Consider the following 12,027-nt stretch of genomic DNA (forward strand, 5'->3'; position numbering starts at 1 on the left):
GTAAGTACATATACACACACATGTATGGTCCCATACCGTACCATTTCTGTATTGATACGCATCCGTATCAGATACGATGGCATTTGTGACATATATCTCTGCATATTACTTGCAGAAAGATACGATGGGATGTTGACCTAGTGGAGCACGTGGACAAGGGATAACCACCATCACTGGTGCTGACAAATACTTCTCCTTTATTCGCTTTATCCCACCTCAGGAATTTATACTTCTTTAATTCAACTTGAAGACTCGTTCTCATTTTCTGCCACTGTCATTAAAAATATCAGTAAAACATTCTTCTAGATCAAGTCATCACCCTCAGAATGCAAATGGGACATTCCTTCCTCCCCTGAAAGGCAATTACAGGGCTTAATTAATACACCCCTGGCTTTTTAAAAAAAGAATGTATTCTTTTACCTGCCACCCTCCCTGTCCTGCTTTTTTCTCTTTCAGCATCTTCAGTTTCGTGGTCATCTGTTTTTTATCAGGGAATAACGGATAGCCTAGGATTTCTCAGATTCCTCATCTACGAAAGAACAATGAACAATGAACAATCGTTGTTTAATGTCGGCCATTTCATTTGTTATATAAGAGGCAGCATTCTATGAACCTAATAATAATCAACCATAGCAGAAGTATGTACGTAGCAGAAGAAGAAGAACAAGATCATGTCGACCACAAGCTTCCTTGATTTCCAATACGGCCTCTCAAAGAGGAAGTACCTGAGGAAGCCATCTCGGATGTTCTCCATGAAAGACCGAGTCAACTCGGGGTTGCAGAAGCCCTTGTTCCAGCCGAACGCGGAGGAGATGAAGAAAGTGTTCGACAAGTTTGACAGCAACAAGGACGGCAAGATCTCTCAGGATGAGTACAAAGCCACACTGAGAGCACTGGGGATGGGGAATATGATCCACGAAGTGCCGTCGATCTTCGGGGTGGCGGATCTGGACCGCGATGGATTCATAAACTTCAGGGAGTTCATGGAGGCGCAGAAGAAAGGAGGAGGGATAAGGACGATGGATATACAGAGCGCATTTAAGACGTTTGACAGGAATGGAGATGGGAAGATAAGTGCGCAAGAGATTCATGAAATGTTAAGGAGGCTGGGAGAGAGTTGCAGTCTGGAAGATTGCAGGAAAATGGTGAGAGCGGTAGATAGAGATGGAGATGGCATGGTTGATATGGACGAGTTCACTGCTATGATGACTCAGTCTCTCAGAACTGCCTGATTCCTGATCAAGAGAATGGTGAGTTCTATATCAAACAAACACATGTACTAGTAGATTCCTCTTGTTTTAGATGCTGCACGTAAATGTCATGTTATGTAACTTAAGTAGATCTCTCTATACTTCTTATGTCCTATAATGATATTATAAACTGAGAGCAGTGTATACTAGACTCTTAGATCCGGTTTCGTACAAAGTATTAAAAATAAAGAACACGGAATGGATTAGAAGTGAAAAACTTTGTTAAAAGAATATTTAACACGAGAGATTTTTTATTACATGAAATCAGAAAAAACTCATGTATATGGAATTGGAGAATACCATGGTGAGATGTGATATTCTCCAATCCCACCTCAGTAAATTTGTTTAATCTCATATAATAAATAATTACTCATACTAAATAGTTTTTTAATTATTTTTATTAATTACAATATTAATCCTTATCATTTATTTTTAATGCTTCGTATCAAACGTGACTTTAATGGTACACTCACGAATTGAAAAATTTTAACGATACTTTCTAAGCTGCAGAGAAAAGATTCATTAAAACATGTTTTTTAATGATTGAGAAAAGGATTAAGGTTGATTTTCATTTTGGAAGTATTGGTGAAGTTGTTGTGAATATTAGTTTTTTCCCCCTCTAATGGGGTCTCCAAGGCATAAAGAAAGAGTCATTTTATCACCATTACTATTAAAAAACAAAGGAAAAAGCAACACTCTTTTCTAAAGCGAAATTGAGTCAAAAAAACAATTTCGATACCTATAATTCTTTTCTGTGAATATTTTTAGAACAGAAAAGGCCTTTTAACCCTTTAAATAATCTAAAAAATATTACCTCCGTCTTTAATATAAGAACTAATTAGAGATTGAATTTAGTCTTAAATATAATATTACAATTCAATTTATTTCTTATCTTTTCTTAAAATATTCTTATTGGTTGTGAGAGATTTTCACTAAAAGCTAATTCCAGTCATCCCATGGAACCAGTTTCGACATTCATGACTTTAATACGTATTATAAGCTCATCAAATTTATATCATCCATATCTTATTTGGATGGTCCATATTTGATTTTTTATTATTTTTATTTGTTCAAAATAGTTATTTTAATATGTATAGAATCTAAAATAAAAATAATCTCTTAACTATAATTCTTTCAAAAAAATTAGTTTTTCTATTTAAAAATAATTAATTAAATATTTTAAATCCGGACCATTCAAATCAGATATAGATGGTTCAGATCTAATGAGTTTAAGGTGTTCATCAAAATGATGAGTACTGAAACTGATTCCGTCATCCAATATACATGATTGAATATGATAGATCAGGAAGATCAACAGATATTTATGATAAATAACCAACTTAACTAATTTTTTTAATATTTTTAAATTAGTTATGTAACTAACGGTGTTTTTCTTTTCTTTTTCTCCCGTTCCTCTTCTTCCTACATAGAAACAGTACCTTCAAGAATCTGAAAAAGGAAAAGTTAGAACTCTGTGCATGTGGGCTGGATTATAATACTGATATCAATATGATTGGCCCAGACAACGTAAACTGAATCCAGAAGTCTCCTGGGTGGCCCAACAAAAACTTCAGAATTCTCTTCAAGTGAAAGAAGGAAAACGGGTTTTTGTTACCAAAAAGAAAGAGAACGTTTTTATACTGGAAAAAAGAAAAATTTGGTAAAAATTCCCTATTTAAAAATTTAATTGAGGATCAACATATCTTCTCTATGTATGACATATATCCTGCTGTATGCAAATGATTTCTGTATTGACTTGCATATCATTGATAATATATTGCGCTTAGTAGGAGATGCGTTACACTTACGGATCATAATTACATTCGCTTAAATTTAAATATTTTTAGCTAATTAAATTTTTAAACAGAATTTTAACCAAATTTCACCCAAAACAACGTTTTGAGGTTATTTAAGGAATTTGATTTGATTTAAAATATTTGACTCTCAAATTTATAATTTTTTTTCAAACAATATATAAATGTTAATAAACCTTCTTGAATATCATGGTTTCCCATATGAATGATTAAAAATAATTATTTTAAGAAAACAAATACAAATTTTGTAAAAATAATTAATCTAATTGTTTGTCTAAGTTTTATAAATTAATTATCTAATTAACCACAGAGTACGACACAAGTTTTTTTTCGTCAAAATGAAAAGATAAAAACACATGAACTGAGACAAGTTTAATGTACTTTTTTTAATTTTGTTTTTTTTACGGGATGAGATTTTTTTGAAACCAAATTTGAGGGGAAGAGATGGGATCAATTTGCCCCCGTTACATGAAGCCGCAAGAGGATTTACGAGCGTAATTAACATTCTTTTTGTCTTACCTTTTTCTGGCCTGAATCCTTTTGTCTTATCTAACTTATTCGTAACAGGCCCTTTTTTTTTTTTCTTTTGAAAGTCCTAGAATTGTGTAAAAGATAATTAAATAATAACAATCCATTTAAAAAAAAATCTTCACTACATATAAATTTGGGTAATTCAAAATATTAAGCAATAAAGATAATATTTTAAATGTTTTTCATTTGGTTATTGATTCATATAATTCATACTAACAATTGTATATGTAAGACTTACAATATTTCTTGCTATTAAATTACATTAAAAACAAAGTTTATACAGTAGTGGGTAGGGCTTCATATGAACAGGGCTGGGCCCTTGTTGTAGCCCACTTCCCAACTCTGTCCATAGAAGCCATGACCATTTTTGTTGAGCAGAGTGAGCTTTGTTGCCCAAAAAGTGATGCCATGCTCATATCATAATGGGAAAAAAATTCATCCATACCTAAAATTACATTTCATGATTCTGTATGTTGACACGTTGAAATCATCCAGAAATAATCTAAATCAAGTCTTAACAAATATTCAATTAAATAACATCCATAATCAAATTAAAACAAGACAACTCTCAATATTGTAATTGAGGCCTTGAAATTTAAATGGTTTGCATCGATCTCACGATTTTGAAAAAAAGATGGAACATCTGAAAAAATATGAAAAAAATGACTGTAAATTTAATATATTAGCAAGTAAACAATAAAAAAAGAAATGTACTTTTAAATTTTAAAGGATGCACCGGTACAACTTACCAACTTGGTTAATCATGCTTATAAAATGACCCTTCAATCACCAATATCAATTAAATTCTCTCCTCCAGGTGTAGCAGCATCTAGGGGAAAAAAAATCAAAGAACAATTACATACCAAATTATGAAATAAGACACATATGAGTTATTAGGGTTTTGGGGGGAAGATTATTAGCAAGTTGAAGGACATTTTTTGTCTCATCAAAATTATTAAATTTGCAAAGCTTGTTAAGAAATCCAGATATTGATTATCCAGGTCGTAGCCAGTTTTGGGTACAAATTAGTGCTTCTGTCATTTTAGGGGACAAAAAACTCTAATAATGATCAACCACACATCCTTTAGTGCTAAATGCAGACTTAGAAGCAACTGTAAAAATTGGCATAGCCAATACGTCTCATGCCATGTGAGAAAGAATTTTATATTTTTTTGAATTAGTTTTCCATCATAACAGGTGATCAGACTGACTGAGGTGTGACAAAATTAAGAGGGAGATCGAGACTCTGAGAGGAAGGCTGAGGGTGAGCGGCTAGATTGAGAATTAAATTGAAAGAATTAAAAATATAAATATACTTTTATAATATATATAATATATTACTTTAATGTATAACTACAAATATCTCGAGCAGGGGCCAAATGGGCCGGGCAGGATTCCTTACTTGTAACCCGGCCTTGGCCGTGATCAACCCTTTCCAAAAGTGCCTTTTTTTATTTATTTTGGGTTTCAATTTTTCAGGGGTGGTGGGGCTTTTTTTTTTTGGGGGGTCAAACGGGCGCAACGACCAACGGGCATTGTGAACACTCCTAGTAGTCAGGATTGCCTTGCTTCATTTTTACTCTAATCCAGGAGGTGTGTATTGCATGTATATTGATTTGGCTGTTACACGCACATATATAATGTACGCACAACAATTTTCATTATATTTTTTATGCTTAAATTTTTTTGAGTACATAGGTATGATGAAAATATCGTGAGCGGGTAGGAGAGATGAACGGGGGAAAATAAAGGGATTGAAAAAGGGGGAGTTTATAATAATAGATAGGAATGACTGTATGGCCTTTCTAATAGGGACGTTGAAGAACCGGTGTGTAGATTTGAAAAAGATGATTCTCAATTATCCACCTCGTCATTACAGAGTCCATACTCTGTTATTTGAAAAATTTGGAGATGGATTCTAATTATATACCACTCTCGGTTAATTTTCTTTCTGGCTAAGATATCAAAACAAGATATTGTCATATTGTTTTTTTAAAATTATCAAATTCTTTATCATTATTTAAAATTGTGCTAAAAACCTAAGGGTGCACATGGATAGAGCTAGACAGGACAGCACTCCTACTCGAAGTATGAGTGGCCTGTATTTTGCAGCTCGCTGCCCGACTCTGCCATAGAAGCCCTAACTATTTTGGGCTGGGCATGAGCAGGTTTCGCTATTCAAATGGTGATGATTTGCCGATATCACATGTAAAAAATTTTTGTCCATACCTAAAAATTACATTTCATAATTTTATATTTTCACACATTAAAATTATCCAGAAATAATTCAAAACAAGCCTTAGAAAATATCCAAATAAATAATATTATGTAATCTATTTAGAACAAAACAACTCTCAAGATTGTAATTAAAGCCTTGAAATTCAAACGGTCTACATTAATCTCCAAAAAGTTGAGAAAAGAATAAAATATCTGAAAAAAATTGAAGAGGGGTTGAATCACATCGGGATATTCCATTGAGGGTTGGGGATAGTGATTTAATAGAAGCTTGATTATTCATTCAAGTGGCAAAAATTAAATGTTACCTAAAGAATTGCAAAAGGATACTAAAACTAAAGCAATGAGCTAACAAAAATAATGTAGACCATATAAAAATAAGGGTGAAAATAATTGTAAAAAGAAAAATAAGAAATCTCAAAATCTTATAATAATTTAATATGACCACTTTTAATATGTACACGCTTATTATGCGATACAATGCAGTTAGCAGTCCACACAACTAAACGACTTTTTTCTATCATATGACTTGTTCATAAAAAATTAATACAAAATAGCTAAATATAAATTAAATAAAAATAAAACATGTAATTCAGATAATTAAACCCCAATTTTCTTTCCCAGCTCTTACCCCAATCTTGTTTTCTATCCTATATAAATATTTAAAATTGTTGATTTATACAAATATGTAATGTATGGATTTCATTCTCTAACAAAGAAAGTTGTTAATGACATCGAGGAGAGGACTGACTTATAAATAGCTAACATTATGACAGCAACACACAATAAGATATACCCAATAAAGCTTACAAAGAACAAGTTAAAAGCAAGATACTATTGCTTTTTTAGAAGAATTAAATCCCCTAAAATGGAAAACTAACATACATGCGACAATAATAAATTAAATTGCAAAGAGGAGGGAGCTAACTTTTTCTTTTGGGTAAAGAAATGTAATATATTAATATTATTTCATAAATTATATTATTATATATATATAATCCGGGTGGGGCTAAATGGGTAGGACAGTATGTCCTACCCGATGCCCAGCCCAACCCAGGCCATCTCATGAAATGCCCCGCTCAAAGATACCCATTCTTTTTCAGGCCAGGCTAGGTAATTTTTCTTCGGGTTCGGGCAGACTCAGCGAGCATTTGGGCTTCATACACACTCTTGTAAAAAACCTATGTTAGCTCCATATCTTTTGGTTTGTTTCTCTTCTTAACCACTATTTCTTCATACTTCTTCCTCTTTTTGAGCTCCATATTCTTTGGTTTTTTTAATCATCTTTTCGATTTCTTCTTTCTAGCAAAAGAAAGACAAGCCCGTTAGGAAACATTGACAAAAGGAATGTTTGCCTAATCCTAGAAATGCTTTTCAGTAGCATTTTTTTACAAATTGAGATAAACTCCTCCACATATTTACTTCGATACCGTAAAAATACTTCTAAAATCATGATTTTGTTATTACCCAAACACCCCTAAAATTAAAATTACATAATAATAAAATAAAAGAGTGAAACCTTCTCCTGAGGTTTGAAGATCAATTGGTATTAGCACTCTAATACTAATTGACACATGACAAGGAAAGAGAAAATTACTTAATTATAATATAGGATTAATATAATATTTGATCTTTCAAATTTATTCTAATTTTAGTTTTAGTCTCTTAAGTTTAAAATCTATGGTTTTGGTAAGATGATTTAAGATTTTGTTAAATTAAATGTTATAAATGAAAAGAAACTTGAGAACTAAAATTTATATTAACCCATTATTATATATAGTAGCTGATATTTTTAGGAGTTTGTTTAAAACAATAAAAAATGAGAAATTCTTTTTTATCCTAAAATTATTGCTACTTTACGGTGTTGAATGGTACAAATGTTTAAAATATTGAATGTCATTAAAAAATATTTTAAAATGTCATATGTTGATATTAGGTGCTATTGTGGGATGTTGATGTTGCTTTATAAAAAAATTGTGTTTAGCATCAATATTTCATATTATAGTTCTAAGGAAACTCAAGAAACAAAGGAAAGAAGTTGCATCCATATGGATAAAGATTTTTCATTTCAATTCACAGAAAGATAATTTAATCCTTTAAAATAAATATTTATTAATATAGGTCTTTTACACAATTTCAAATAATAATAAAATAAAAAATTTGATAATTTGATGAAGAAAATAAAATCATATCTCGTCTTGCTATCTTACTCATTAGAAAAGAAATTAATTGAGAGCCGTGCATAATTAAAAGTCATATCAAAGCTCTTCAAATATCCGAGGCTGGACTTGTAATGACAAAGTAAATAATTTGAGTGATAAAATTAATATTATAAATATTTTTGATTTGGTTATTAATTCATATAATTCATACTAATAACTGTATAACGAAGTTTAGGACATGGCAATTGGCTTTGCCTCGCTTTATTACCCCAAAAAAATGATATTTATGTAAAAAAATTATGAAGCAAAGGAAGAAATTAAAAACAAATTAATAAATTAACAAACGAAGCCAGCTCTTCCTGCCGTTTGCCAATTGAGAGCCATCCGTGTCAGGTCTCGTCTCGCTCCCTGCTGACATTTCTATCTACCATGGCGATCTCCCCGCACCTTTGCAGTCTCTCCGGTACTCGCACCGACTGCTCCTTGCCGTTACCGGGGAACTTCTCTAGGACGGGTTCTTTCCGGTGCTGGAAGCCTATCTCCGTTAGATGCTCTGTCGATTCTTCATCTTCTTCCACCGACGTGGACTCCGATTTCGATGCCAAGGTTTTCCGGAAGAATCTAACCAGGAGTAAGAACTATAATCGGAAAGGGTTTGGGCACAAGGAAGCGACCCTTGAACTTATGAATCGGGAATACACAAGTAGGTTCACTTCGCAGTTGCCTGGGGAAAAAGAGTTGTTTTCATTTGCAGAGCTAATTGCCTTTTAGAATTTTGTAACTATATCCTCTGTATCGTTCCTATTTTACTGGATGCCCCCATAGGGACTCAGAATCTTGTAATTCAGTTGCTCTCGTGAGGTTATTTTCTTCTATTTCATGAGAAATTTGAAATCGAGATGCAAACGTGTGGTAATCTGCGCTTAATGTGGCACGGGAGTGTGCTGTCGCTCTAGATAATTACTTATGCTTACTCAGCTCTAGCTTTAATAAAATATTTCACCCGTGTTGGTTCCTTGATGCATGCAGCGTTGAATTCTTTGTGATGTCTCGTTCTCTTGTAAGTTTGAGTGTGTTGTGTTGGGATTTCAGGTGACATCATTAAAACCTTGAAGGAAAATGGATATGAGTATACATGGGGTAACGTCACAGTGGCGCTGGCCGAAGCTTTTGGCTTCTGCTGGGGAGTGGAACGGGCTGTTCAAATTGCTTACGAGGCTAGAAAACAGTTTCCTACTGAGACAATCTGGCTCACCAACGAAATCATCCACAACCCAACTGTTAATAAGGTCTAACATATTTTATTACTATCAATATTCTTTATTTATTTATTTTTTTGCCTCGGTTCGTGGTAATGGCCATGTATGAGCAATTAGTAACAGGCTGCAATAATCATTTCTTAGCTATGTTGTAAATGTGTGGGGAATTCGGCAATTGATTTATCTGGAAGCTTAGAGATAGATTTTCTAATTGAAATGTATGATCCTGTTTTGAGGGGCTGTACAATTAAATCGATTATTTGGTTTGGATAGTTCTGTGAACGTAGCCGTTCAGTTAATGAGGTTGTTAAGTTGTCTCATTTTGGCAACTGATTTCTTTACATGCTATGCTTTCACGTATTAGGCTATTTTCATTTGCCAATTCTAGTCAGTTACATGATTACTGAACCTCAATTATTAATGCAGCGATTAGAAGAGATGAAAGTGCAGAATATTCCTGTGAATGAAGGAAATAAACAATTTGATGTTGTCAACAAGGGTGATGTTGTGGTTTTGCCTGCTTTTGGAGCGGCAGTGGATGAGATGTTGACTTTGAGTGAGAAAAATGTGCAAATTGTTGATACAACTTGCCCATGGGTTGTAAAGGTATTCATTTACAGAGGTGGATATCTGTTTCACTGCGTTGTCTGTAAATTGAATTCATATAGCATTTACTTTTCATCCCATATACTCACATGATTTCTTCAATATATTGCTTGAAGGTCTGGAATTCTGTTGAAAAGCACAAGAAAGGAGAGTACACATCAGTCATACACGGTAAATATGCTCATGAGGAAACAATAGCAACTGCATCATTTGCTGGAAAGTATATCATTGTGAAGAATATGGCTGAGGTTTGTCCTATGTTGCAGCTATTATATACATTTCCTTGTGGGTGAAATTGTGATTATCTTAAGTTGAGGAAAGTTTCGTTCTCTTATGACCCTATAAATTCTGCATTAATTTTTTTTCCTTCTCTTGTTACTTGCATTCTTGTTAACTTGATACAGGCTGAATATGTTTGTGACTATATTCTTGGTGGTCGATTTAATGGATCCAGCTCAACTAAAGATGCATTTTTAGAGGTAAATTTTTCTTTCACAAGATATATGTTGCTTTTGACATTAATTCTCTGGTTTTCATTGTGATCATTATTGGCATTTTTTTGGGGCAGAAATTTAAATTTGCTGTTTCTGAGGGGTTTGACCCAGACGTTGATTTGATCAAAGTGGGCATTGCGAACCAGACAACAATGCTCAAGGGAGAGACTGAAGAGATTGGTTCGTTACTATTGCACAATCTCAATTCATCTTTTTGGAGAAAAGAATTATGATTTGATATTTATAGATCTGCTCGTTTTACAGGCAAACTATTAGAAAGGACTATGATGCGCAAATATGGTGTGGAAAACGTCAACGAACACTTCTTAAGCTTCAACACCATTTGTGATGCTACTCAGGTAGTTTCTCATTTGCAGTCATAGATATTCCTACTTATTTTAATTTATTTGCAAATATTTTAAGTTCTTCTTTTCCCCTTTTAATGGTGTTTTTTTAAAATTTTATTTTTCTTATTTAAGCTTTGTGGAATCTTAAGCTCCCCCTGCTTTGCTTCCTCTTCATCCTTTCCCTTCTCTAATAAAATACTTTGTGTCTCTAGTCTAATCACCAGACAACAGGTAAACTAAAATCTTTTATCCATTTTCAGGAGAGACAAGATGCTATGTACGAGCTGGTGGAGAAAGATTTGGATCTTATGCTAGTAGTTGGTGGGTGGAACTCAAGCAACACATCACACCTGCAAGAAATAGCTGAGGAACGTGGGATTCCTTCTTACTGGATTGACAGTGAGCAAAGAATTGGTCCAGGAAACAGAATAGCATACAAATTGATGGTGAGCATAAGCATAATGATATCTACATCTGGTCAAGTTTTATTAGCTCTCTTTTCTATCAATTGATATCCTTTTTGGCTCTATCAGCATGGTGAGCTGGTGGAGAAAGAAAACTTTCTCCCAGAGGGTCCAATAACAATTGGCATAACTTCTGGTGCATCCACACCTGACAAGGTAATTTCTGTTGCCCAAGTGATGATATAAAACTGTCCTTTTGTCGGACAAAAATAAAATAAGAAATAGAGGGTAAAAAGAAGTAATTTTGAATTTGAGAATGAATCTCATTTTCCTACTGTTAAAATGTGAAATAAAAAGAATCAATTTTGTTAAGTAATGATCACGAAATTGTAATAGATTTTGTGTGGAGAAACCAAACGGGGCAGTCAAAGCTTGCGTTCTTGTTGTCGCAAGATTCTCTAATATGTGTTTACGCGGTGGAAAAGCTAAATAGTTGTGCTTGTAATTGGTTTACAAACAGGTGGTTGAAGACGTGCTCATCAAGGTGTTTGACTTGAAACGTGAAGAAGCATTGCTGGTCGCATAAAGGAATTTATGCCATATATCATCAGTGTTTAAAGCGAACAGGGGATAACTTAGTCCTATGTTTAGAACTTCTCAATGTCAGGAGGTGAATGTTAAATATAGGGCTTTTCAAAGTTGTCGGGTGTTGGAGGACAAGTGCGTGGGATGTTATATTTTTGTAAATCTTGGCCATGTGAAATGAAATCATTTATAATCAATGAGATTATCCCCCTTTTGGAAATGGAAAGGTTAACGAGTAATAACATAACACAAGGTGGAGTGAAGGGAAATATCTGATCGAAGCACCTAGGATTATTGAAATACTTATGAAAATTACCCCTTGAACCTGCATATAAAAGTT

General features: G+C 33.5%; 2 protein-coding genes across 2 annotated transcripts; both read left to right on the forward strand.

The window, feature by feature from the left end:
* The first annotated feature begins 541 nt into the window (after nucleotides 1–541).
* On the forward strand, nucleotides 542–1,459 carry LOC114737365 (calmodulin-like protein 1). The gene has a single exon (XM_028925287.1). It carries the CDS (start codon nucleotides 672–674, stop codon nucleotides 1,230–1,232), a length of 561 nt encoding a protein of 186 aa, XP_028781120.1. The 5' UTR covers nucleotides 542–671; the 3' UTR covers nucleotides 1,233–1,459.
* A 6,962-nt stretch (nucleotides 1,460–8,421) lies between these two features.
* Nucleotides 8,422–11,907, forward strand: LOC114737364 (4-hydroxy-3-methylbut-2-enyl diphosphate reductase, chloroplastic). Its single transcript, XM_028925286.1, has 10 exons — nucleotides 8,422–8,695; nucleotides 9,085–9,281; nucleotides 9,678–9,857; nucleotides 9,974–10,105; nucleotides 10,262–10,336; nucleotides 10,426–10,531; nucleotides 10,616–10,710; nucleotides 10,959–11,144; nucleotides 11,232–11,318; nucleotides 11,623–11,907. Exons 1-10 carry the CDS (start codon nucleotides 8,422–8,424, stop codon nucleotides 11,686–11,688), a joined length of 1,398 nt encoding a protein of 465 aa, XP_028781119.1. The 3' UTR covers nucleotides 11,689–11,907.
* The last annotated feature ends 120 nt before the right edge of the window (nucleotides 11,908–12,027 follow it).

Source organism: Neltuma alba, unplaced genomic scaffold (genome assembly GCF_004799145.2).
Source record: "Neltuma alba isolate B1F8T4 unplaced genomic scaffold, ASM479914v2 tig00013436_pilon, whole genome shotgun sequence".
Classification (NCBI taxonomy): Eukaryota; Viridiplantae; Streptophyta; class Magnoliopsida; order Fabales; family Fabaceae; genus Neltuma; species Neltuma alba.